The sequence below is a fragment of the Balearica regulorum genome, chromosome 9 (genome assembly GCF_011004875.1).
Source record: "Balearica regulorum gibbericeps isolate bBalReg1 chromosome 9, bBalReg1.pri, whole genome shotgun sequence".
Classification (NCBI taxonomy): Eukaryota; Metazoa; Chordata; class Aves; order Gruiformes; family Gruidae; genus Balearica; species Balearica regulorum.
The window spans coordinates 4,837,977-4,861,463 of NC_046192.1; the positions used below are offsets into that span (position 1 = coordinate 4,837,977).

A 23,487-nucleotide genomic window follows, 5' to 3' on the forward strand; every position below is an offset into this window, starting at 1 on the left:
CGGCTGGCAGGAGCGACGAGCCCGGGGAGGTGCTGTGAAAGCTCCTCGGTAGCTGTCCGGTCCGGGGCTGTGCAATCCGTCAGGGAAGCTGTCTGGAATGTAGGGCATTGGGACAGCTGCACCAGGCCAGGCGAGGAGCTCTGGAACGCCGCAACGCTTTGAATTTGGAAACCGTGACAGATACTTGTGCTGGCTGGTATCAGGGCCAGGAGGTGGAGCCCAGCTCGCTGGCTAAGTGTTACTGAGCGTCGGGGAGGGAGCCGAGGTGCATCTGGCTACATCTGAAATTTTGGAGGTGTGACATTGGAGAAAGAGGGGACCAAAGTGATCTTAGACTTGAGAAAGCAGGTAACTTTTAAAAGCTTGGCACGTCTAGTTTTAGATTCTTAACTTTAGCTACTTTAATTTTTCTGCCATTCAATATTGATTGTAAACAATTTAATTTTCCCATTAAAAAGAGAGTGGAGAAGTTTCATAGTCCAGTGCAATTTCCATTTCCATATCTGCCTGAGGGAAAGACAGAAGAGCTTCAAAATTTCATACTCTTGTTAATGTGCTTCTGTGTTAGAGAAAAGATGGGCATTATCAGGTTTATTTAATTTTAGGAAAAAGATATAAATAACATACATATACAAGGATCTAAAGAAATGAGACACGTATTTGCCTTTTTATTGCTTCCTGCCTACGGTAATGACCTGTTCCTCATTTCAATTCTCCTCGCCTTTTAAAATTACAAAATATTGTCTCCTATATATTAAAATGTGAATATAAAAGGCTAAGAAAGTCTATCATACCATATGTAATATTTTACGTCTTCCATTATTTTCTTCAAGGTTCAGTACCATATTGATGTATGCCAAAAAAGTCTAGTAGCCGGCCGCGACATGACAAAACAATCTGTTTATTATCAGAAGCTCACCAACTAGCCAGTGTTATTTTTACGATCATTTCTGTCTAATGATACTGCTTATGAATAGATGGGTAGGGAAGGCTTAGGATCAAAGAGGAAACCGCAGATTTCACAACTTTTTCTTGGCAAAACAACATGTTGATTTAGCTACTGCACTGGAATCTGTAAACCTTCCTTTAGTGTGTTTTTCCTGGGATTACTTTGGCTACCATTTTCTTTCCTGTCTTTGTATGACAAATCTTTGTCTAGGTTGCTTTAGTCTGGCTTAGCATTTTAATAGAACTGAGAGCTTTCCTTAGCAAAGCACACAACTCTTTTCCATAGGAGTACTTCAGGTCCAGAAACAGTCCCATTTTAGACCTCAGAGCAGGCGCTCAAAAGCTTGTTTACAAAGGAGAGGGTGACCGGCGTGTTGATCTGGGCTGGGATTTTGGGTGCTGCTCCAAAGCAGCTGTATCGGCACAGCAGCTGTTTCCACGTCCCTCCCCACCCGTCCGTGCCCAAGGCAGCCACCGCTTTCAGCCCAGGCAGCAGCGGTCAGGCTGGGAATGCCGGGCTGGTGAGTCCCACCAGTGATTTCTGGATAGCAGGGGACTTTTTTCTGTGCTGTTCTGCTGGGTGCAGGAAGCCTGGGATTTGAGGACCAGTTTGCCAGTTGTTATTCTGGCATCCCATGATTCCTCCACCTTTTGAGAGCCAAGTCTTGTCAGTCAGCTTGGAGAGAGATTGCTTTGCACCACATGGAGAAGCAGCTGCATGCGTCTTAGAAAGCAGGTGCTGTGGCATTCAGCGTATCTGGCTGCAAGCAGACGAGGAAGAAATCATTGAGCTCCTGGTGAACTAACTCTTCCTGGGTTAAATTTACCTGATGAAGCTTTGTTGATGACCACAGTGGAGGGATAGCCAAAACCGTAAGATGACAAAGGTCATCTAGAGATTTGCCCAAGCATCACCCCAAAGGGGCAGCAGCAGCAGCAGAGTGTGAGGACCTTCTCAGCAGGCAGCCTGGCTGGTCCTGCAGCTGCAAGTTTGCTGTCCCACACTCACTGTTAGGTGTAGCAAGGGTATCAGTCCAAGCTAACCAATGTGTAAGCTTAGGGTCTATTCCTCGGCTTATTGCCGGAGGGCCGTGTGCTGCACCAGAAGCAGCCGGTGGCATGGATCTGCAAGCGTGGAGGTCACTGGTAGCTTTCCAAGTCTGAGATTCCCAAATCCAGGATACCGGCATGCACAGGCCAGGTCGAAACAATGTTTATTTGAAACATACCTTATTTTCTGCTTCACTGACAAAGCTTCTCATGGTCACTTGGGTTAGAGAAAGGATTTATTTAACTTGTGAAACACCTGAAGGTCTCGGAGATGAAGAGGTGCAATGCTCCTGCCTATTAATTGGTCTTGGCATTGGCAAACGGTTTGAGGAGAGAGCTGTTAAGTGTGGCTGAAGGGCAGAGCTGGAGTTCTGCAGTAGGGTGCTCTGCGGTGGCGTTGCATAAAGGGAAGGCCTGTGGTGTAGGGATGTGTGAAAAAATACGCTTGTGAGAAAATACTTAATGCAAACAACTGCGGGGCTGTGGTTGGGGTGAGGTTACGGGGCTAGGTGGGAACATTGCGATAACGCCACATCAGCTCGGGGAACTGTTTTTTCAGGTACCTACCTCACTTTTGCCAGGTTAGTGGTTGCACGTGTCGTCTGTCTGCCATTCTGCAACAACAACTCCCTTCAAGTCTTCACCTGTGTGGCCAACAACAGCTCAGACACTTTTTATTTCTTTGCTTCTTATTTCTCCCTGAAGAACCTGACAAACAGCAGCAGACTCTGTCTCCCTTGGTTAGGCACTGGTTTCATGGTGTCTCGATACTGTAAGCGCTGTAAAAAAATAAATAGTTCAGTGTTTATAGCAGCAGTGATGCAATGTTCATTCTTCTCAGCTCTGCAATTACACTCCCATAGTCGTCTCCCAGGCTTGGGAGATGGGAAATACTGGGCGGAAAAATAAGACACACGCTTTCTGCACAGGAGCATTATTCACATGGCCTGTTCTGAGGCGCTTACAGCAGTGAATGGCTGCTGGGATGAGGGGAAGAGCGGGGATTTGCATGGGCTCGGAACGTGGGCCGGCCAAGTGAGGACCGGGGTGTACAGGGGCACACGCAATACTAATTGCAGGGCCGAATCAGTAAACTGATGTTTTGCCAGGCGGCTTTTGTGCCTAAGTCAAGTACACAGTGTCTGTAATCCCGGTGTCTCCCCGGCTGAGCAGGAGCGAGCGCCGAGCGCGCAGGTGGTGGGACGGTGCCCAGCCCCGGCACTGGGCGTGCGGGGACGAGCACGGCGTTTGGCTGTAGAGGATGCCCCGTTTCATTCCCCGTGGGACCACCTGCGCTTGTCCTGCCGCCTCGCCGCTGCAGACAGACGCCCAGGGAAGCACTGCTGGCCTGAGCAAAGGGTTAGGAGGTGCCGCATGCGGGGTCGGAGGAAAGGGGGGGTCTGCAGAGTCAGCCAGGAGGCAGTGAAAATGGAAAAGATGAATACAAGGTGTCTGGGGAGAGGGAGTACTGGTTTGCCAGGGCCCTTTGCTCTTCAAGCGCGCCAGCGCAGCAATCTGCCTGGTAGATGACATTGCTGGTGCAGCTGCCATTTCAAAGAGGTGATGGGAAGAGGAGAGGCTGCAAGGGAGCGGTCCTGGAGAAGTGCCTTCCACCTGAAATGCTTGTACCTGCTGATTATCCGCAGCAGACTCGCTCAAGTCAATGTGACCCACAGGGCTTTTGGCAGGATGATGGCGAAAGTCTGTTCAAAGTCAAGGGAAGGATTTGAGCAAGTTTTGATGTGTTCTCTCTATGTCTTCGAGAGTTTGTTTTTTATCACGTGAGAAGACTGCGGTACTTTCATCCTCATCTAAATCCAGACCCTTCTTTTTAATGCTGTTTCCATACACCTCGTAATGCACCTTAGCGCTTTTTCCTGGCATACTCAAAAAGTTAATTCCTCAATAGTTACTGAACTCACTCTTCTGCTCTTCCTCGCAAATTGCTATTAACGTCACCTTTCCTTTTGCTATTGTTTGTAATGCTGCTGAATGGCTTCTGTCGTCACATTTTCTGCCTACTTGCATCGGGATCTGCAATGATGTTGTCGCTCAACACCACCTCTTTCTTCTGGAAGCTTTCTGCCCACTAAAACTTTTTCTAGCAACGTCAGAATCTGTTCTCCCTCCTTGTGCTGAGACGTATTCGTTTCCTCTCTGCTCCGTTCGTTGCACAGCTCTTCATAACGCTCCTTATGTTGCTTATTCTTTGTCAGTCATTAGCCCGCACTCGTCCTCCATCTTTAATTAAACGTCTAAATTCTCTCTTTTATCCGGTGATACAATCCCCATGTTGCATTCAGGGCTTTTAGTATTGTTCACTGTTTAACATTACTCTCTTCTCTCTGATCAGCGATCAGGGTGAGGGACGTAGCGCCTAGACTGGCATCTCCCTTCGTATCCTTCTTCAGCTCCCTGCACTTGTCTCTCGATTGCTGTGGTGCTCACCTTCACCTCTTCCTTCAGCCCTTCCCCAGATTGGTTAGGATATGTGGCCATTAGCAGTAAATAACCACTAAAAGAAATAATGGATTCTCTTTGGTTTCGTTTTTCTGTGTGTGTTTGAACTACTTGAAAACCATCTGGGTTTTGCTTCATTTTAGAAAAATCCAGGAAGGAGTAAAGACGCTCCCCACAGCAGAGGAAAATTCTCAGGAGCATACTGGCACACGATTTCCCAAAATAGTTACTGTCTTTATTTGGAGGAACGCACTGACCCATTTAGGTGGCACACCGCATCGTCGAAATGCGTCTGAAAAGTGCCCGACGGTGGTGGTATTCAAATTCAACACCACCAGAAAAACACAGGAACATCCGTGGATGCATGCCAAAATTTTCACGCAGGCTTCTAATTTTAGGTTTTAACCTTTCCAGTGCCCTGAAGATGCCTTCGAAATCTCCCAAATCACTGACCTCTTCAGAAAATATTGGCCTGAATGCTTTACAAGTACTTTACAGTGTTAAAAAATATTAGCAAAGCTTTATAGAAATGAGTAATCTTTAATAATTGGCTTCATCTTCTCAGGCAGCGTGCAACTGCTTATTTTGAGAGAAATGCTCGGCGCAGCTTGAGAAAGAACAGCCAATCCTCCTGCTAGCAGAGGAATGCAGACCAATAGGATGTAGTAGCAACTCAAGTATCCTTAATTTCAGACATCCTCGGTGACGTTGGCTTTCAGAACTGGAAGTGCCTGGATGTGACTGCATGCATACATGTGCACATTATGAAACAATTGATTGCTCAATGAGTATTTTTAATTAGTATTTTCCTTTTAAATGCTCCATTTACCCTCTTCACACAAAGTATTTTTGCCACATGCAGTTTTTATTGGAGTAAACATACTCCCTTCAGACAGCTCCTTGAAGCCAATTCAGAGATATCTTGACCCTCTTTTGATGTTTTTCCTTCCCATGACTCATTCCTTTCTCCCGCTTATGTTTTCCGAAGTGAACTCTGCATAGTCATATTGACCCCAACGGTTACAGACTGAAAGGACTGGGGCAGATGAGAGGATATATCAGATAAGAGATCTATTTTAAGCAAAACATTTTTCTTAGGTCATGTACTTTTTAGATTTAATGCCTTTGATAACGAGTAATGCTTCAGGTTATTAATCTTTTTTATATGCAGTGGGTGAAGTAAGTTATTGCAACGCAACTGTACAAGGTGAGCTCTCTGTTGGTTTTCTCTTTGCTGTTTATGTTGTTTGGGGTCCTTTTTGCTTTTCCAGCCAGAGGATGAAAAATTGACGGAATGGTCTCACTTCTAATTAAATCTGTTCAGCGGTTCCGAGTTTTAGCTCGGCAGAAGAATGGTTGAAGTCTTCAATTTTTTAAGATCAACATCTTCATGAACACAATTTACATACTGAAATCAATTGACATTTTCAGTCTATTCTCAGAAACTTAGCCTTTTAATTAGTAATTCTAACTGTTTTGCAAAGTTGCAATAGACCTGACCCCGGGAAAAAGAGGAGCTCATTTAGCGTATGAAACTGGTTTGCTCCAGGGAGGATCAATCCCGGGGTCTTAAGCAAATGCTGCTCTTCTAATAGTTTCCGCAAAGGAACGCCATCAGTCAGCCACTGCAAAGAGCCCAAGGCTGCGTACGCTTCCTGGGGAGAGCCTAAGGAGGCAAGAGGAGGAATATCCTGAGGTCAGAAGATTGTGTAGGTTCGCTAAAAGGTAAAGAGATATTATGCCTGGGATTGATATCTAACATTTAGGAGACCAAAGTAGGTGGCAGCTAATAGAAGCGTTGATATTTCTTCCAGTCCCTCGGCGGTAAGGGGCAGGAGGGAGAGGTCATCCTTCTAGGAAGGAGAATGCAGCCAGTTACCTGCCTACATCGGCTCTGCGGCGTTGCATAAAGCCTCATTTACTACCTGGTAATGAACTTAATTTAAGCATGCATGTCCCTGCCCTTGCCTCGCTACTCTGCATGATGGACTTGCAAGTTTGCTTATGCTAAAGGGCAGAGCAAAAATAAATTTCCATACTCCCAGGCATGTTCCATCAGCCTGTGCTGGAGCATGGGCTGGTGTCCAAATAGTTTGGATATGAAGTGAATTTGGGCTCCAGGACAGGCTCAGACCTGCTCTTGAAATTGCACGGTGATGACACCAGGGTCCTGCTTTTATATTTGCAGTTGACTGGCTGCCACCGCTGCGACCTCCAGCTGTGACGGCAGCGCTCTTTGCGTCCCAGCTTAAAACTAACCTTGCCTTTCTCCGGTTAGCGGGGACAAGGAGCAACCTCGTTTTGTGTTACTGTTGACCAGGAATTGGTGAAAAGCTTTGCGCGTTGGAAACTCGGTATTAACTAGGTGAAGCTGCAGCTCAGGTAAGGCAAAGATCCTCTTTTGCTCGATTTTTCGGTGTACGCTCGCGGTTTCTATGTGCGTCCTGCAGACTGAAAAGCTACGCAGAGACCCGGCGGCTGAGTCTGTAGTCTGGGAGACGGGCCCTTGCTGAGGGCTGAGGCCCCAGAGCTGGCGCAGGGGACCGGCCCTGCGCACGGTGCCGTCCCGGGGCGCCCCGTCCTCCTCGCCTTCCACCTTGGCACGCTGGCGGGGTCGGGTCGGCAATCCCGGGGTGCGTGCGCTGCCCGCGGTCCCGGCACCGGGAGGCGAACGGCAGGGGCTCACAGCCGCAGCAGCCTGGCTGCAGCGCTGCCGGTGCCGGGGGGGGGGCTCTCTCTTCCCCGGATCCTCCCGGGACGCCGCCGCAGACCTCGGTTTTCCGGGAGCGATCGTGCGGGCGGGGCGGCGGGACTACAGCTCCCAGGGCCGCCGCGGAGCCAGCGTGACATCAGTGGCTCAGGTCACATGCCCCCGCCGGCCCCTTTGTTTTGAGCGGCGCTGGCAGCGCGACCGGCCGCGGCGGAGAGGGCCGAGCGCACCGCACCGCTCCGCTCCGCTCCCCACCCCACCCGACCCGACCGCCCGGGCGGCAGCTCCCGCGGGGCGCAGCGCGGCGGGGCCCGTTCCCGGCTGTGAGTGGGGGGCAGCGGGCCGGCTCGGGGGCGCGGGGCCGCGCTGCGGGCGCGGGGCTCGGGCGGCGGGGGGACCCCCGCGGCGGGCCGGGAGCCCCCGGGGACAGCGCGGGGCTCCGCCGAGGCGCGGCGGTCGCGGAGGCGGGGGCAGGACGCGGGACCGGCCGGGACCGTTAGCCGTCCCGGTGGGGACAGCGCGTCCCCGGCCCTGCCGGGCGCCGTGGGGCGGCCGCCGCCGCCGCGGTACGGCGGGGAAACGCCGTTGGCAGCGCCGGTGCCCCGGAACCTGCCGGCTCTGTGTGTGTGTGTGTGTGTGTGTGTGTGTCCCCTCGCGTGCGCGCAGCGGGGCCCGGCGGGCGGTGCGGCACGTCGGGCCGGCGGAGCGGGGCCGGGGGTGGCCGGTGCCCCCGGGGGTTTCGTAACGCCGGTCTCCCCCGCGACCCTCCGTGCCCCCCGGGCCCCGCGGCCACGGATTGGGCGGGCAGGCGGGGGGAGGCGGGGCCGCGGCGCGGGACCGCCCGCGGATTGGGCAGGGCGCGGGGGGGGGGGGGGGCTGTCGCTAAGGCGGCTCGGGGTGAAGGTGAGCTGGAGGGCGCGCGTGCGCGCGGCGGCTCCGTGCGGGGGCAGCGGGCCGGCAGGCGGAGGCACTGCGCATGCGCGCCGTGTCAAGCGGGAGGGGCGGGCTGCCGGCCGCCGCTGGCTCCGCGGGCTGGGCGGGCGGGAGGGGAACGCGTCCCGGCGGGCGGCCCCGGCCTGCTGCCGTCTCCGGGGCTCTGGGCCGCGGGTGCAGGGGCCGGCCCGCTGCAGCACCGGGGGGTAAACCCCCGCCTGGCCGGTACCCGCGGTGCGGGCTGTTTCCCGTGCGCGTTGCCGTGCCTGGTCCGGATGAGTCCCTCGGCTGGGAACCGCTCCCTCAGGCGCTGCCATTTTGCGCTGCTGTGGCCGCCTCCAGCCCCGCCAGTGAACAACCGGGGAGCGGGCCCGGGGGCGTCCCCTGCACCGGCCTGTTCCTTCAGGCCTTCCTTTTGCCGGGTTGGGGGCTCGGTGGGGCTCTGTTCCCTGGCACAGCCAGCGGGGCACCAGCACCCCTGGAGCGTTTGGGGATGAACCCCTGCGGGCCGCGGCTCTCCCGGGCACGAGGTATCGACGGGGTCCGGCGGCAGGAGATGCAGCGGTGCAAACCTGTGTCACGCTCACGTCACACCCGTGTCACGCACCGCCGGGGCGTGGGAGAGCGGATGGTGCGAGTTAAGGGCAGGTGTCGGCCTGGATCCCCCGTGGTTTTGCGCTGGGGTTTGGTTTGGGTGTTTGGCGTCGCCTCGCTGGGCGGGCCCCTCGGTGCCGCGTGGCGGTTTCAGACGTACGCGATCCCATTTTCATATCGCTGCGTATTGAAAGTTCCTGTCGGTGGAAGCAGCGGCTGGGTGGTGGTGCCGGCCTGGCTGTTGTGTGCCGGTGGGTTCGTGGCTGCTGTCGCAGCTGGGAGCAGTTGGCTGAACCCCCTGACGTCCCTGACGGTTCGTCAGGATGTGTGCGGTGACCGGCGCCCTGTCCTGTGTTTTGTTTTGGTTTTAAATCTGAACATGCGTACAAACGATAGGGAAACCAAGGGGGAAGAGTGGTGACGTTTTCGCAGCCTCTTCCCCGTGGTTAGACAGCAGGCAGGGCTTTTTATTTCCCCGGTGGGTGTGTGCGTGCCCTTTATGGTGACCTTTTCACTTACAAAAGGGTTACCTAAAGATTGTGCACAGTTTAAAGGTGTTCCTTTTCGCTGCTTGCTTTTGTTTTGTTTTACTTAATAATCACGAGTCTCATGTCCAAATCAGTTCCTGGTTTTGCTGGGTAATTTTTGAGGGCACTTGGGCCTCTTTTTGTGTGTCATTAGCTTGATTACTATTGAATTTTTGGCTTTCGGAGTTGTGGTTGGTTTTTTTCAAAATAGTGTCTTAGATTAAAATAAAAAACTTCTACTGTGCAACTGACTCCTTACTGTGTCAATCAGCTTGTTCACTTTGAATTCTTGTTTACTATTCAGTATTCTTAAAGACTTCATCTTAAAGGCATTTGAATCCTCAATTTCTATTGTAAAACAAGAGTGTTTTTTTTAAAAAAAGAGTCCTTTAAAACCACGTGTTTTGGTCTTTTTTTCATATCACAAGGAAAAAAATGCTGTGTTTGTGGTGGAGGGAAGGATTATGCACTTTTTTCCTCTCTTCCTTTGGAAAAAAAAAAAACTAGAGCACGTGTTGCGGGTGAGCCAGTGTATTGCAGTAGATACAACGGGGAGTTTGTTTACTCTGACTCTTGTGCTAACCAGACATCTGAGATGAAGCACATCTGCAGATCACGTTATCTGAAATAGCAACTAGAATTGGCCAAACCAGCGTTACAGTTCCCGTACTTCAGAATGAACATACCATTTATTTTGTTAATTTTGGTTGCGTTACCTTGGGGTGCCGTTGCTAATACCGTACCAGGTAATAGCAGACATGACTTGTCTGCAAAGCTTTGGCTGCCGGTCTCTGCTGGCGTGCCCCGTGCCGTGAGCGTGCTGGGGTGCTGCAGGGCTGCGCCGGGGCTGTGCGAGCGGCTCCTGCCCTTCCCCAGGGCAGCTGCCTCCTTCCAGTGCCTCCTTTCTCCCTTTACAGACGATCGCCGGTCCGGCCACGCCACACGAGTGCTGGTGCTGACGTGAGGCGCAGTGGGCACGAGCGAAGGGTGGAAGCCACCTCCGCTGGCAGCAGAAGCCCAGCTCAGCTTCAGGTACTCTTGAAACTACAGCCTGAGGGCGAGCTTGGAAGGTAGAGCCGGGCACACCTGATGACTAGGTGTTACCGAAGGGCCTCACCCCGATCCTGGCTGCGTGTTTTCCTCCGTTTCCTCAGTTCTGCTAACAGACTGAAGGAGTTCTGTGACGCAGAAGTGACAGAAAAACAGCTCTCCCGGAAAGTTGCTACATGTTGCCAGAGCTGCCGATGAGGGGTAAAATACCTGATGATGTTGCAGTGGAGGAAGGAGTTTAGTGCAAGATAAAAGCAATTTGCATAGGAGGATTTACTGATAGAAGGTGTCAGGGCAAACATCTTACAGACCTTGTTTTCCAGCCTCTGAATTTGGGCTCTTAGATTGTGGAATGTCTTGTGTAGACAAGCCCACAGACAATATAGATCAAGAAAAAACAGGAACCTGATCTTCTGGTGAATTCAGCTTAATTTAGAGATGTGCCTTTGCACGTAACATCCATGTCAGAGCCGTGTCTGTATTTGTAAAGCATTTTTTAAAACCTATTGATATAAAGTGTGATTTGTTTTTCCCTTCCGGTTTTTTGAATGGGTAGACTCCCTGATTTGCTTATGATCCGTCCTTGTTGACCCTTGCTCAGCCAAGCAATCCAATGCATTTTGTATTTTTTTTTATAAAATAATTTGCAATAGATGCATTTAGGAAAAAAAAAAGTTTTGCTTTGTTTAAACTTACTGAAGATAACATCAATGTTAAATTCTGTAGATGATTGGTGCTTTATAATGCAGAATCTGCAGGCATGTGTAAGTACCTTTACATACGTGGAAGGTGCAGACAGGTGTATCCTCTTGTGTTTCCCTCCTCTGCGCGCAAAGCAGCTCAGCTTCAGGCATGGATTCCCCTCTGCCTTTCCAGCTTTGGGGTTGAAATACAGGGCAGGCAGCTGGAAGTGATGACATTTTAAAACTGCCAGAGCAAGAAGGCCGTGTGTCTGATAGAGCCGAGCATGTGATAGCGTTACTGATAGTCTCATAAATTTACTTTGCGTAAGCCAAGCTACAGAAATAATTAACTGGATAGAAATTGAAGCATAGTATATGCAAAAGCAGTGATTTCTGCAATGGAGTGTAATTCTTTTTCCTTTCCATTCTCTTATTTGTGAATTTGCAATATTTATCCCTTTGATAAATACTTATTTATAAATATTTATTTATTTTTTAATCTCCAATGTCTTTAAGCTATCGGGATATTAAAAAAGAAAAAAAAAGCCTTTGCTGACCACGAATTTTGTGTTGTTCCAAGCATAAAGAAGACATTGCTTCCTTCATGAGCAGTCTTAACCCAGAGCCCTTATTTCCATTTATTAATGATTGCATAATATATTGTTGTCTTAAGACTTAACTTCTCACATAATGAGAAAGATTTAATCTTGAAGCTTTTTTTACTTAATTGCAGTGTTTTTCTCTTTCATGCAATATGCCAGTGTCTTGTTTCTGATTTCAGGCTAACTTTGCTTTGGAATAGCTCCATTAGCTTTAGTGACATTCCTCTGATTTAAATCTGCGACACTGGAACCAAGCCTTTAGGGTTTATATTTGTATTTTCATTGTTACATTTCTCTTTTCTACTGCTGATGCTTTGTTTCTGCCCACTTTCTCATGCTGAGTAGAATGGAATTAATTGCAGGTAAAGGTCAATGTAAAGGTTGGGGTTTTAGCAGCAGAGCTGGTGAGGTGGTGGTTGTGGTGGTGGTTGTTTCTTCGTTTCTTACCCGGCCTGCGTCATTAGAGTTGTGAAATACATTGGATAGATACCAGCTACAGATTAGACTGTCCACTTATGCCTTGCTAAAATCTCTCTGAAACAACCAGTTTTTAGATAGGCTGATTGCAACAGTATTTGTTTTTTTTTCAAGTATCAAAGTGACAACTGATCCTATTTTAATTCAAGTTAAAATTAAATGTTTTGTAGAGTAAGTGAGGCATACCAAGAATCTACCTTGTAAATATGCGTAAAGTATTTTATATGGAAAACGATAGTTTTAAAACCTATTTTCTCAATGAGTAAATGTGCAGCACACATTCTTTTCTTGCTCTTTGTTAAGATGGTGCCTTTTAAAGGTGCTGTGTAAAAAGCTTGTTTAAAAAAAGCATGTTCATTGTGTTCTATATTAAGCGATGATGTAGCCAGACTTGGATTGGGTAACTGCAGCTCTAAAGATGCTAGGATGTCAGGAAATCAAATTGCTGTGAGGAGCTGACGTTTTCTGACTGTGTAAGTGGGGAATGAGGGAAACTGAATATAACCACTTGGAAGCATGAAAAAAATTCCCATAAACTTTAAAATAATTCAGTGCATGTCCTTCTAGGCATACAAATAAATATTACATGCATTTGGAATGAAACTTATGTCAGACCCAAGAGGGCATTTTGCCCAGCCTCTTGCTGTCTCAGTTTATGTTGGTGGACATTCACCCAGTTCACTTTAAAGCTCAGGAGTGGCAAAGAGCCTTATTGCTGCTAGACTGGTTGAGCCTATTACCTCTAATCTGCAGTATCTGCAAAATTGGCTCTGTTTTCTTCACCTGCAAACTTTAATATTGGCACATGCTAACATTGGAGTACTTGATTTTTGCACCTTCAGTGCTCTGGTAATGTGAGTGTGTGTTTGTGTGCCGGGGGAACGTTGTGCGCTATGTACTTGAAACTGGAAAGCATTTGAGCAAAAAGTTTTGCTAATAATTATTTGCTAGTGGTACTCTGGAAAACAGAAAATCTCCCTGTCCTCAGTAAGTTGCCCTTGGTTATTATTTTCAGTAGTTTTACACAAACAAATGTAATTCTTCATTCCGTTTTGTGCGCTAGCAATTTACATTCATTCGTAATTGAATCTTAGATTATCAGGGAACTAATTCTTATATACTAGGAATGAACAGGTAAAAACTTACAGTCAAGGTTATTCATTGAGATAACTGAATGTTACTGAACGTTAGTATTATAAAACTTCATTATGATAGACTTTATAATGAAAATAGAATGACTTCTCAACTGAATTTTTATTTTTAAAATTTAAGCCTTTTTTTTTCCCCCCTTTTTGACTAGTGCTGTTAGTAGTACTTGGAGGCTTCAGCTGAAATGGGGATTATTCTGAAAAATGAGAAAAGCCCGAGCTCTGGATCTTTATCCAGGAAATCTTTGGCTTCTGTCAGTCAGGTGATTTGCTGTAGCAGAGATCTTGGGTTTTTTATCTTGAACACTTAATGCAATGCCAGTGGTGCTGGGACATTCAGAACTTGCCATCCATGACACCTGTTCTGTGGGTATATTTTGTATTTAACGTGTAGCAGATAATGCTGCATTGCCCTGCGCAAGGTTGCACGCTAACTTGCCCTGTAATGCTGTGTCACCTCTAGTAAAGATCAAAAATTGTACCAGTTCTCAGAGTGACCAAACAAGCGTCTTGTCTAATTCTCGTGATGAAGTTAAGAATATAACAGACTGAATACTGAAGTGTTTTAATTTTTCAGACCGTAGCACTGCGAAGGAGAAACTCTGCAAACTTTTCTCAATGACTCTATAGCCAACTGATGTAACAATGGTACTAATATTGGGACGCAGACTGAATAGAGAGGATAGTGGGATACGAGATTCCCCTGCAACCAAGCGGAAAGTTTTTGAAATGGACCCAAAATCATTGTCAGGCCCTGAGTTTTTTGACTTCTCATCGGGATCATCCCATGCCGAAAGCATTCTCCAGATCTTCAATGAATTCCGAGACAGCCGGTTGTTCACGGATGTTATTATCTGTGTGGAAGGAAGGGAGTTCCCCTGCCATCGAGCAGTTCTCTCGGCCTGCAGCAGCTACTTCAGAGCTATGTTTTGCAACGATCATAGAGAAAGCAGAGAGATGTTAGTGGAGATCAATGGCATTTTTGCTGAAGCTATGGATTGCTTTTTGCAGTATGTATACACTGGCAAGGTGAAAATCACTACAGAGAACGTGCAGTATCTCTTTGAAACATCAAGTCTCTTTCAGATCAGTGTTTTGCGTGACGCCTGTGCCAAGTTCCTGGAAGAACAGCTGGATCCTTGCAATTGCCTGGGAATCCAGCGCTTTGCAGATACGCACTCGCTCAAGACACTGTTCACCAAGTGCAGGAATTTTGCGCTGCAGACGTTTGAGGATGTGTCCCAGCACGAAGAGTTCCTCGAACTGGGGAAGGATGAGCTTATTGATTACATTTGCAGTGATGAACTGGTGATCAGTAAGGAAGAGATGGTGTTTGAAGCTGTCATGCGCTGGGTGTACCGGGCAGTTGAGTTGCGAAGACCAGTGTTACATGAACTTCTGACGCACGTCAGACTCCCGTTGTTACATCCAAACTACTTTGTTCAGACTGTGGAAGTGGACCAGCTGATTCAGAATTCCCCAGAGTGCTATCAGCTGCTGCATGAAGCCCGGCGATACCATATCCTTGGAAATGAGATGATGTCTCCCAGAACTAGGCCACGCAGGTGAGGAAACCTTTTTCTTGTTTCCCCCCCTCTCCTTATTTCTGTAGAAGAAGGACGTAGGTCAACGTAGAGCTGTTTGATATACACATGGCCACTACAGTCACACTTCTGTACTTCCCCACAACACATGACGTTCACACGTGTCTTGAAAATGTACATAAGTGAGTCTTTTTGCACAGATCACGTTATTCCTATGAAATAAAGGACTGTTCAGGTAAGTGAAGTTATTTTACCTTGCAAGTAAAAGTATTTTCTAAAGGTTAATGTTTGCTAGGTGAGATCTTAAGTTACTTTGTACAATAGCAGTGTCTTGAAGAGAACTTAACTGTGCTAGAGCAGGTAAACCATCCCATTTCCCAACCTTCTTCCTTTTATAACACCGTCATGTAAGTGTGCAGCAGGATGTGGATGGGGATATATATTCAGAGCATTCACTTGCTACATCACAAATACTTTACAGATGGAGTAGTACATGGATTTGTCATGGACAATGGACAGCAGAACAACAGGTTCTTAACTGTAAAGAAACTAAATTTTGCATTTTTAAAGAATTATGAAACAGTTCCTGAAGTATTTCATGCTTATTCTATGACATTTTAATAATTCAGAATTGCTGCTACTTAATAATGTGTTACACAAATAGTGACTGAATTTGCAGGAAGAAATGAGGAAGAGTCCATTAGTGGTGTTTATGAGCAATGGTGGTTGTGATTATTCTTTTTCCTGAAAAATATTTTCCCAATAAAAGCCTTACCTCCACATGATAGCTGACATGATAGTTTATTGTTAAGTCCAGCTGATTGAAGCTGTAGTTACGAAATCATGTGTTATGTTAAGGTGATGCAATGATCTGGTCTGGACAAACATTGTGTTAGGAGTTACTCCTCTTTGTTTACTCTTGGTCGTATGTGGTTGCTGTACAGTGACTGTGCAGGGAACCTTTATTTCTTTTGGCATGTCTTAAAGGCTTGCTTATAGGGGGAAAAGAAATACTTAGCAAGCATTTGCCCCTTCAGTGGCTTTCCAGTTTTCAGTCCTGCTGTGGGAGAAGAAATTCTTCCTAAACTCCTTGCAGCCCTGCTGCCAGGTTTTCTAAGCTGTACACTGCCATGGAGGGTCTTTGGAGACTTGTGGTACAGGGCAGTTTGGAAACTGGTGCAGTGACAGTTTCTGAGGCATTTCATACCCTGACTCTGGGTCTGAGGGAGGGACCGTGGAATTCAGACCAAAGACGACCTTGTTTCATGAGCAGTTGGAGGGAGGGCTGTATGCTGTGGTATTTAATGTGGTATTCGATGTGGTATTCGTTGTACGTTTATTACTCGGTTTGATAAAGAAAGCAAATACATTCAGACCTAACAATTTTGTCAAAGTGCATGCTGTGTATGTACTTGAGAATCCGAACAGCCTCAGTGTAGCATTCCAGTTTGTAATGAAGTACCTTGCCTAATACAGGTTGTTTCTGAAGCTGGGGGGAGGGTGTTGCTTTGTGGGTTTTGTTGGTTTTACTGCTGGGCTTATTAAACTGCACTGTGAATTCCAGTAGGCAGGAACAAGAGAAGTAATTTACAAAGAGAAAAACTGGCTGGCCTCCCAGCAGGAATTTTTTCCCCTTTTCTATATTACATTCATGGAATACTTCTTTGTCATTTGTTTCTGTTGCCTGTTTTTTTCTGTTGCCTATAGCAAAAAGAGATCATGTTTTAAAACAGTTACCAGGTCCCCCTTCCCCCCATGTTTTCATCACACCTTTTCTGCGCATTTCGAGGAGGGGGCTTGGGGAGGAGAGGATGCTGGAGAGCTCTTTTCCTTCTTTCTTGCCTTCCTCTAATTTCTCTTTTGTATAAACTGTTTCTAAAAGGAGACAGGCTGCAGTATCAGAAATTCCCACACCAGTGTTTTCACTGAAACTTCTGGAAATTATTTGTGAGTCCTTGTATGGCTATGTAGGCACCTACGGGTGAAGTGGGTTCTACGCATTTTTCAAAAGAACATTGTGGATTGCAATTCACAGTTGATTTTTTTTTTTTCTTTATGAAGGCAGTGAAGAGTTACCTGAAGTAAATAAAAGTTTAAAATGTGGCATAACGGTTGCCTGCTTGCATCATTGGCACATGCAGAAGGTCTTTTTGAAAGAGCTTTTCAGTTATATACTTGCAACGACATAGTGACATCTTGAGGTTGTCTCTCACGCTCCTTTTATGTCTCTCTTGTCCCCTGCTGGTTGTGTTGCACAGCAGATCTCCCAGCTGAGATCAGGCAGTGAGAAATAATACATTTCCATATACAAAACAAAACAGGCTCTTCCTACAGTATGCTTTGAATTATCTTCAGATTTTCATGTACCTGTGAATTCTTTGATCCCACAGTTACTGTTAAGCTGTCTGATAACAATATATGAGTGTTCTGTTTAATTAGTTAGAAGTTACTGCATTTATATATTCTAACATCCTTTTTGGTTGCATTTAGAAAGCTTTAATGTAGTCCCTTATTTTTCCCCTAAGGAGATGAGGTTTTATTTCACTTCATATTTCTGTCTGTTATCTCATTTACCATCCAAAAGTGAATTAACAGGGGAGGAGAAAAAGTAGTGATTAACCAGAATTCCTGTGATTTGTCTCCCAGACTTAAAATGTTTTTGAATGTTGTCTGTTTGTACTACTGAAAGTTCTTCTGTCCAGCTGATGCTGTGCTGGTTGGTGTTCTCAGCTCGTCTCGAGGTCTGCATCTAACTCAGGACCCTTGGAAAACTGCTCTTGGGATTATATGACACTGTCGGTTGTCTTCTGCTCACCCTTTTCTATTTTGTGCACCTCTTCCTGACAGGAGGGTGTCTCCTGGAATCTCTCTACTGCCTGTTTTAGCTCACCTTTGTTATTTTGCTCACACTGCTTCTTCTGAGGGCTACAAGGAGGATTTTTGTACTCCTGAGTGAGGTCACGGCTTTTTCTAATCTCCATTAAATACATCCTTAGTTCTTTTCTGGAATTGGCCTTTGCCTGTATGTTTGTTTTGTGTACTCCCACATTTTTAATTTTTTTTTTAAACTGATGTGCTCTCCATCATTTAAAAAAAATCTTTCAGAACTAACCTTAAAACCTGTACAGTGCAAGACTCCTTCAAGAAAATGTAACAGAGAAAATCTTCCTTAACTGAGGAAAGGATATGGTTATATGGATACTAAAATGTTGGGAAAATTTTTTGTTTTCTGTGGATTTGAAATACTGTACTAAGTTAATATTTTCTTTAAAAAGCAAAACTCCATCATAGCAATTCATAAAGAGCTCTCTGATAAAAGATTTTCGGTTCTTTTAGTTTTAAAATAAAGATTGATAATCTGGTACAGCTTTTCAGTAGGTAAGTGGAGGCCTTGATTCTAATCTAGAAAGTAATCAACAGACAAACCTCTTTTGTACATACCATTAGCTGATGTATTTGGGCTTGCTTCTAAGGCGAATTGAGATCAGTGTCTTGTTTTTAAGGAAATTCTCTTTCTGGGTAATGCTTTGTTGGCACAGGAACCTCCCCTCTCTTATCCTTTGAGAGACTCTTTTCAGAGTTGTTCCTCAAAAAAAGCAAAAAAACAGTAAATACATAGAAACCAGGAATGGGCATGACTTCAAAGCTGAGAGCTGAAGAGAATGTTTCTTCTGACTAGTTCAGGTGTGTAAGTATGCTTCTTCAGATACCTATCTTCATTATGTAATCTTACAGTACCTTTTCATTTAGCATTGCCTTTGCCTATTTAAAATATTCTGACTAGAAATATATATGGTATATTTAAATTGTGGTGTGTGGTGACAAGGAGATAGAAGGGCTAATTCATTTTATTCCTGATGTTTCAAAATGGGGAAAACGTCATCAGGATTTATAAGTTAATATGTGCATAAGTTCATGTTAGGAAATTCGGGGACAGGTCATGCAGTTTTTATCTCCAATGCAGTCATAAGTCATATTTTTTCTTAAGGAGAGGACTGCAGTACTCAGCAATGGTATGAATGAGATGTCTGTTCGTATTGGGGTCAGAATTAAAGCACAACTCAACAAAAAGGCTTACCAAAAATAAAAACAATCTTGCATTCAGTTTTACTTAATTAATAGATAGCAGTTCTTGAAATAGCTACATTCGTACAAAATCCTTTAATCTAAAAATGCCCTGAAAAGAAAGGATTTTAACAAATGCTTACAAGAAATTAGAAATTTGAGAGGAGGAATGAAAGTTGGTCATAGTTAGATTTGCACGTCAAAGATGGTTGATTCTCTACATTCAAATGTGGATCAACATATAATGAGTTTTGTTACTGCTGCGAATATAGAATAAGTATAATGCAGAAGCATCAGGTTAGTAGAAGGAGAATGAGATTGTGGAATAGAATTTAAAGGCTTATTTGTGTACACTGCAGACTGTCTAATGCTTAATTTTTCACACTGAGTTTTAGTTTTTGTTCTAGGCTTGAATTTTTAATTCAGTATTCCTTAATGTTTCCTTCTATCACTACACTTGTTTTTCACTTTGACTGTGCGTTGACTTTAAGCTGTCTTTTACCTTATTTTGATGAGTAAATGCCTTCAGGGTTTTTGGCAGGAAATAACCTAAAATATTTTAAACTTTTTGAATATTTAAGCCATGTAAAGTACTATGAATTTTGTAAAACTTGGGGACTGGTTTCATTGTGAAACAGATTGCTCATCTCATTGTCTCAGGCCTCACTTGAACTCTATTTCTGATACCTCTACGTACGCAGTCAAAGAAAAAATATTATTAGAGTAAGGGCTTTCTGTATTTTTTTAATTATTTGATTTGTACATATAAGGTTGAGCAGTGCAACTCCAGGACACCTGTCGGTGTGGTAACCTGCTGTGTAGTAAGACAGCTGGAAACAGTGAAAACCTCTAGTTTGCTAAATGACTTTCTTCTTTTTTCTTTGTTGTAGAAGTTGATGCCAAATAGTAAACTTCCCTATTTCAACACAGTTTTGAAGACAATGTTGTTTGGCCTCCATGTACTAATAAATATCTTCTACATCCTAGTTTTCTCTGTTTGCTTTTTTAGATCAACTGGTTATTCTGAGGTGATAGTTGTTGTTGGAGGCTGTGAACGAGTTGGAGGGTTTAATTTGCCATACACTGAGTGCTACGATCCTGTAACAGGAGAGTGGAAGTCACTGGCTAAACTTCCAGAGTTTACCAAGTCTGAGTATGCGGTGTGCGCTCTGCGGAATGATATTCTTGTTTCAGGTGAATAATCCTAAAAAAATTAAGATTTTGTTGTTTGTTTGCTTTTTTGTAAGTAATGTGGCAGATCTTTGTACTGTGAACTTCCAGAAGCTGAACTGAAAGTCACTTTCTGATGTAAATGTTGAACACCAGCCCCAAACCAATCTTATTGTACACAAAAGTGTTTTCTGGGATTTTTTAATTTTTGGTATTAAATTAATCGACAGGTTTTTTTACAGCTGATTCCAGAATATCAATTGTATTTAAAGAGTCTAACTTATGGTTGTTAAGTATGCTGCTTTAAAATACAGTAGTGGCCTGTTTGCAGCAACAGTTGGAGAACTTGCAAGCAAAAAATCCCAAGCAGTCTTTTCCCAGTAGCATTCTCTCTGCTACAAAAGGTGCTGTGTGCTGCTTTAAATCCCAGTTGCCTAGGAGCACTGCAGCACTGGTAGGTTACTGGTGACTCGCTGCCTAGACTCCAAAGGAAGAACAGTTAAAGCTTCTTCTCATTGTGGGAATGTAAACTGGAAACAAATTCCTTTCAGTACCTGAGTTGGGGATCCATTTACACCGGCCTTTTACTGTGAAATAAGCAATAGCTATCAGTTTTTAAACACCTCTCGTTCAGCCTTTTAGCAAGGGTAAATTGTAGGGTACAGCTGATGGTTTAGACACCAAGCCCCATCTGTTAGTTTACCCAAAGAAGCTCTCGGATTTGTGGTACCTGTGTCATTTGAACAAACTTAAACTGAAGATGTATGCACGAACCAGGTAGGGGAACAGGTAGCATTAGGGATGGGCCACGAGGCGCATAAATGGTTAAGGTTTCAAGTGTCTCATCCAGGTAGTGACACAAAAGGAAATCTGAAGAGCATGGGCAAAAGCCATTAAAATGCATTCCAATCTCAAGAAATAATCTGTTGTGATCCCAGCATGTTACTGGGAGAGGCACACAAAAGTAAAGGGACTTACTGTATGTTTTCATGTTTGAAATCCACTGAAACTGACTTTTTCAGTCTAACTTATATAGATAGATCTTTATTTCACCTAAAAAGGTTATAAAGTTTTCATTGCCCACTGCAGAGGGTCATGTTAATAGTTAACACTTCTCATTCAATCGTGAATTTATTCAAATTGGCATATTTTTGTTTTTAAAGGTGGAAGAATCAATAGCCGGGATGTTTGGATTTATAACTCTCAACTTAACATTTGGATCAGAGTTGCCTCCTTAAATAAAGGCAGATGGCGTCATAAAATGGCTGTTCTTCTTGGTAAAGTAAGAGAAATGTATTTATATTTTTATTTTTATAGTGGGTATGTCTGCTGTATATTAGAAAATGGAGAAAACATATGTACATATTTAGTATTACTTCGTATTTCCTATCAAATAATTTTGAAAATACCTATTTTCAAATAAAAGTATATTTTTAACAATTACTCTTCATCAGTCAGACACTGTCTGTGGACATGAAAATCATATTACCCCTCAGATTTTTTTTTTTGGTGCGGGTTTTTTTGTCATTGAAGTGTCTTGTCCCCAAGAAGCAATTTTTTGGGAGGCAAATAAGCATCTGGATTTGCCTGTGCTTCAGAAGTCCTGTCAAAAGTTCAACAGTTCATGGAGTTGTTAACAGAAACTGGTACTGCTCTGAATGTCAGCTCTGTGCTCTTTTATTTAATGTTTTATATTGAAATTAACCAAATATATGCTGTGGGGAAATGGGAGGTTTTGCTGTATTTTGAAGGCGTATATGCCTTAACATAAAAACAGTAGTTGGAATCAACTGCTTGTGAGGATTCCGTCAATGAAAGTTAGGGAAGATCTACATGTGGTGTCCCTTGGAGATGAGACTTGCAGCTGGAGCAAACAGAGGGAAGAAGGGAGACACAGATACTAAGGAGCTCTGCTTCTTAAATATGAGAGAAGCAACAGGAAAGTTAAAAAAGGTTACAAAGTGAGAGGAAAAAATAGTATTGTAAGCAAGTAGGAAAAAAGTAAAACACAGAAAAGCAAAGGTAGATTCAGGTGGACTTTTGCTGTTGCTGAATGGAATCTGTAAAGAGAGAAATGCAGAGAAGTGCCTTTCTTAACACATGCCATTCAAATAGGACGTTTCTATCTCAGTATTAACAATACTCTGCTTTGGACATGTGTTTGCTTTGTTATTCCACGTGTGACTGAACTGAACTCTCCAGAGAGTCTTTACCAATTATTTTTAGACCATATTCTTCTCCTCCTATGTATAAACTAAAAATTTGAGGAAAGTATCCCTTCACAAACCTAGGATTCTTGACACTTTAATGTCCTATTTAAATATAATAACTGCCCTAAAAATGAAATGATGATAGTTTTCACCACTTTGCATAGGTATATGTTGTTGGAGGATACGATGGGCAAAACCGTCTCAGCAGTGTGGAGTGTTACGATTCGTTTTCCAATCGATGGACAGAAGTGGCTCCCCTTAAAGAAGCTGTGAGCTCTCCAGCAGTCACCAGCTGCGTGGGCAAACTGTTTGTGATCGGGGGTGGTCCTGATGACAACACGTGTTCTGACAAGGTCAGTTAATTGTATTTGATTGCATCTTCTATCCACGGTAAATAGTATTGCTGGTTTAAAACTAGATCATTCAGGGATCTGTTTTAACTGGTTTGCTGAATAGAGTATGGAATTATTATAATACAAAAAAATACGGATTTGAAAACGTTAACTCGGTAACATACTGGTATTGTGGTCTTTCTCGTGGGCACTGTCGTTGGCTTCACGGGTTCTGTGAATTCTTAAACTGTTAGGAAAACAATGTTGAATATAGTGCATATACAGACATTATTGATATCAGAACATCATATATTCAATCATATATATTGAATATATGATGTATATAGACTTCATTTTCTTGGTGAGGTATTGCCCACCAGATATTGCTTCTTTGTCTTTCCTCATATAAGCTGTGTGGGTGTGCCAGGTTGTTATTTCAGTTAGGCTTTTAATCTGAAATGCATGTATTTGTTTTCAGGTTCAGTCTTACGATCCCGATACTAATTCTTGGTTGCTCCGTGCAACTATCCCTATCGCAAAAAGATGTATTACGGCTGTGTCTTTAAACAATCTGATCTATGTTGCTGGTGGACTTACCAAAGCAATATACTGCTATGATCCAATTGAGGACTACTGGATGCATGTACAGAATACATTCAGCAGACAGGTAATTAACACTAGAAGGCCTGTAGACATCTGAACGGTATTTTTTTACATGAGTATCTTGGCATGAAATGAATGTGCACTTGTTTAACCCTATTAAAATTGCATCTCTGATTCCGTTCTTGCTTTAGTTCTTCATCTGTATAATTCAAAACCCCACAGAAGAGGAAGTTTCTAAACCAGTAGCTTTTCAGCTGGGTGTCACTGTTAGCCAGTCCAGTCTTGTGGTTTGAGAGCAGTTACTGTTGGACAATGGTGTAACAGTATAATGGATGATGTCTTCACTGTACAGAAATTGATCTCTGTCAAGTTCTGCTGCAT

At 44.6% G+C, this 23,487-nt stretch overlaps 1 protein-coding gene across 12 annotated transcripts in view; it reads left to right on the forward strand.

The window, feature by feature from the left end:
- KLHL24 (kelch like family member 24) overlaps positions 1 to 23,487 on the forward strand; it is a 30,490-nt gene continuing 7,003 nt past the window's right edge. Inside the window, exons 1-7 of one of the 12 annotated variants that reach the window (XM_075760895.1) lie at positions 197 to 348; positions 10,140 to 10,254; positions 13,760 to 14,747; positions 19,801 to 19,985; positions 21,125 to 21,243; positions 22,336 to 22,524; positions 22,982 to 23,170. In XM_075760895.1, coding sequence (XP_075617010.1) covers positions 13,828 to 14,747; positions 19,801 to 19,985; positions 21,125 to 21,243; positions 22,336 to 22,524; positions 22,982 to 23,170 — 1,602 coding nt within the window. In that variant the 5' untranslated portion in view covers positions 197 to 348; positions 10,140 to 10,254; positions 13,760 to 13,827. Of the gene's footprint in view, positions 349 to 5,686; positions 6,184 to 6,591; positions 6,841 to 7,319; positions 7,492 to 8,087; positions 8,136 to 8,191; positions 9,969 to 10,139; positions 10,255 to 13,759; positions 14,748 to 19,800; positions 19,986 to 21,124; positions 21,244 to 22,335; positions 22,525 to 22,981; positions 23,171 to 23,487 lie in introns of those variants that run through there. The other 11 variants (XM_075760896.1, XM_075760892.1, XM_075760891.1 and 8 more) reach the window with 11 other exon arrangements.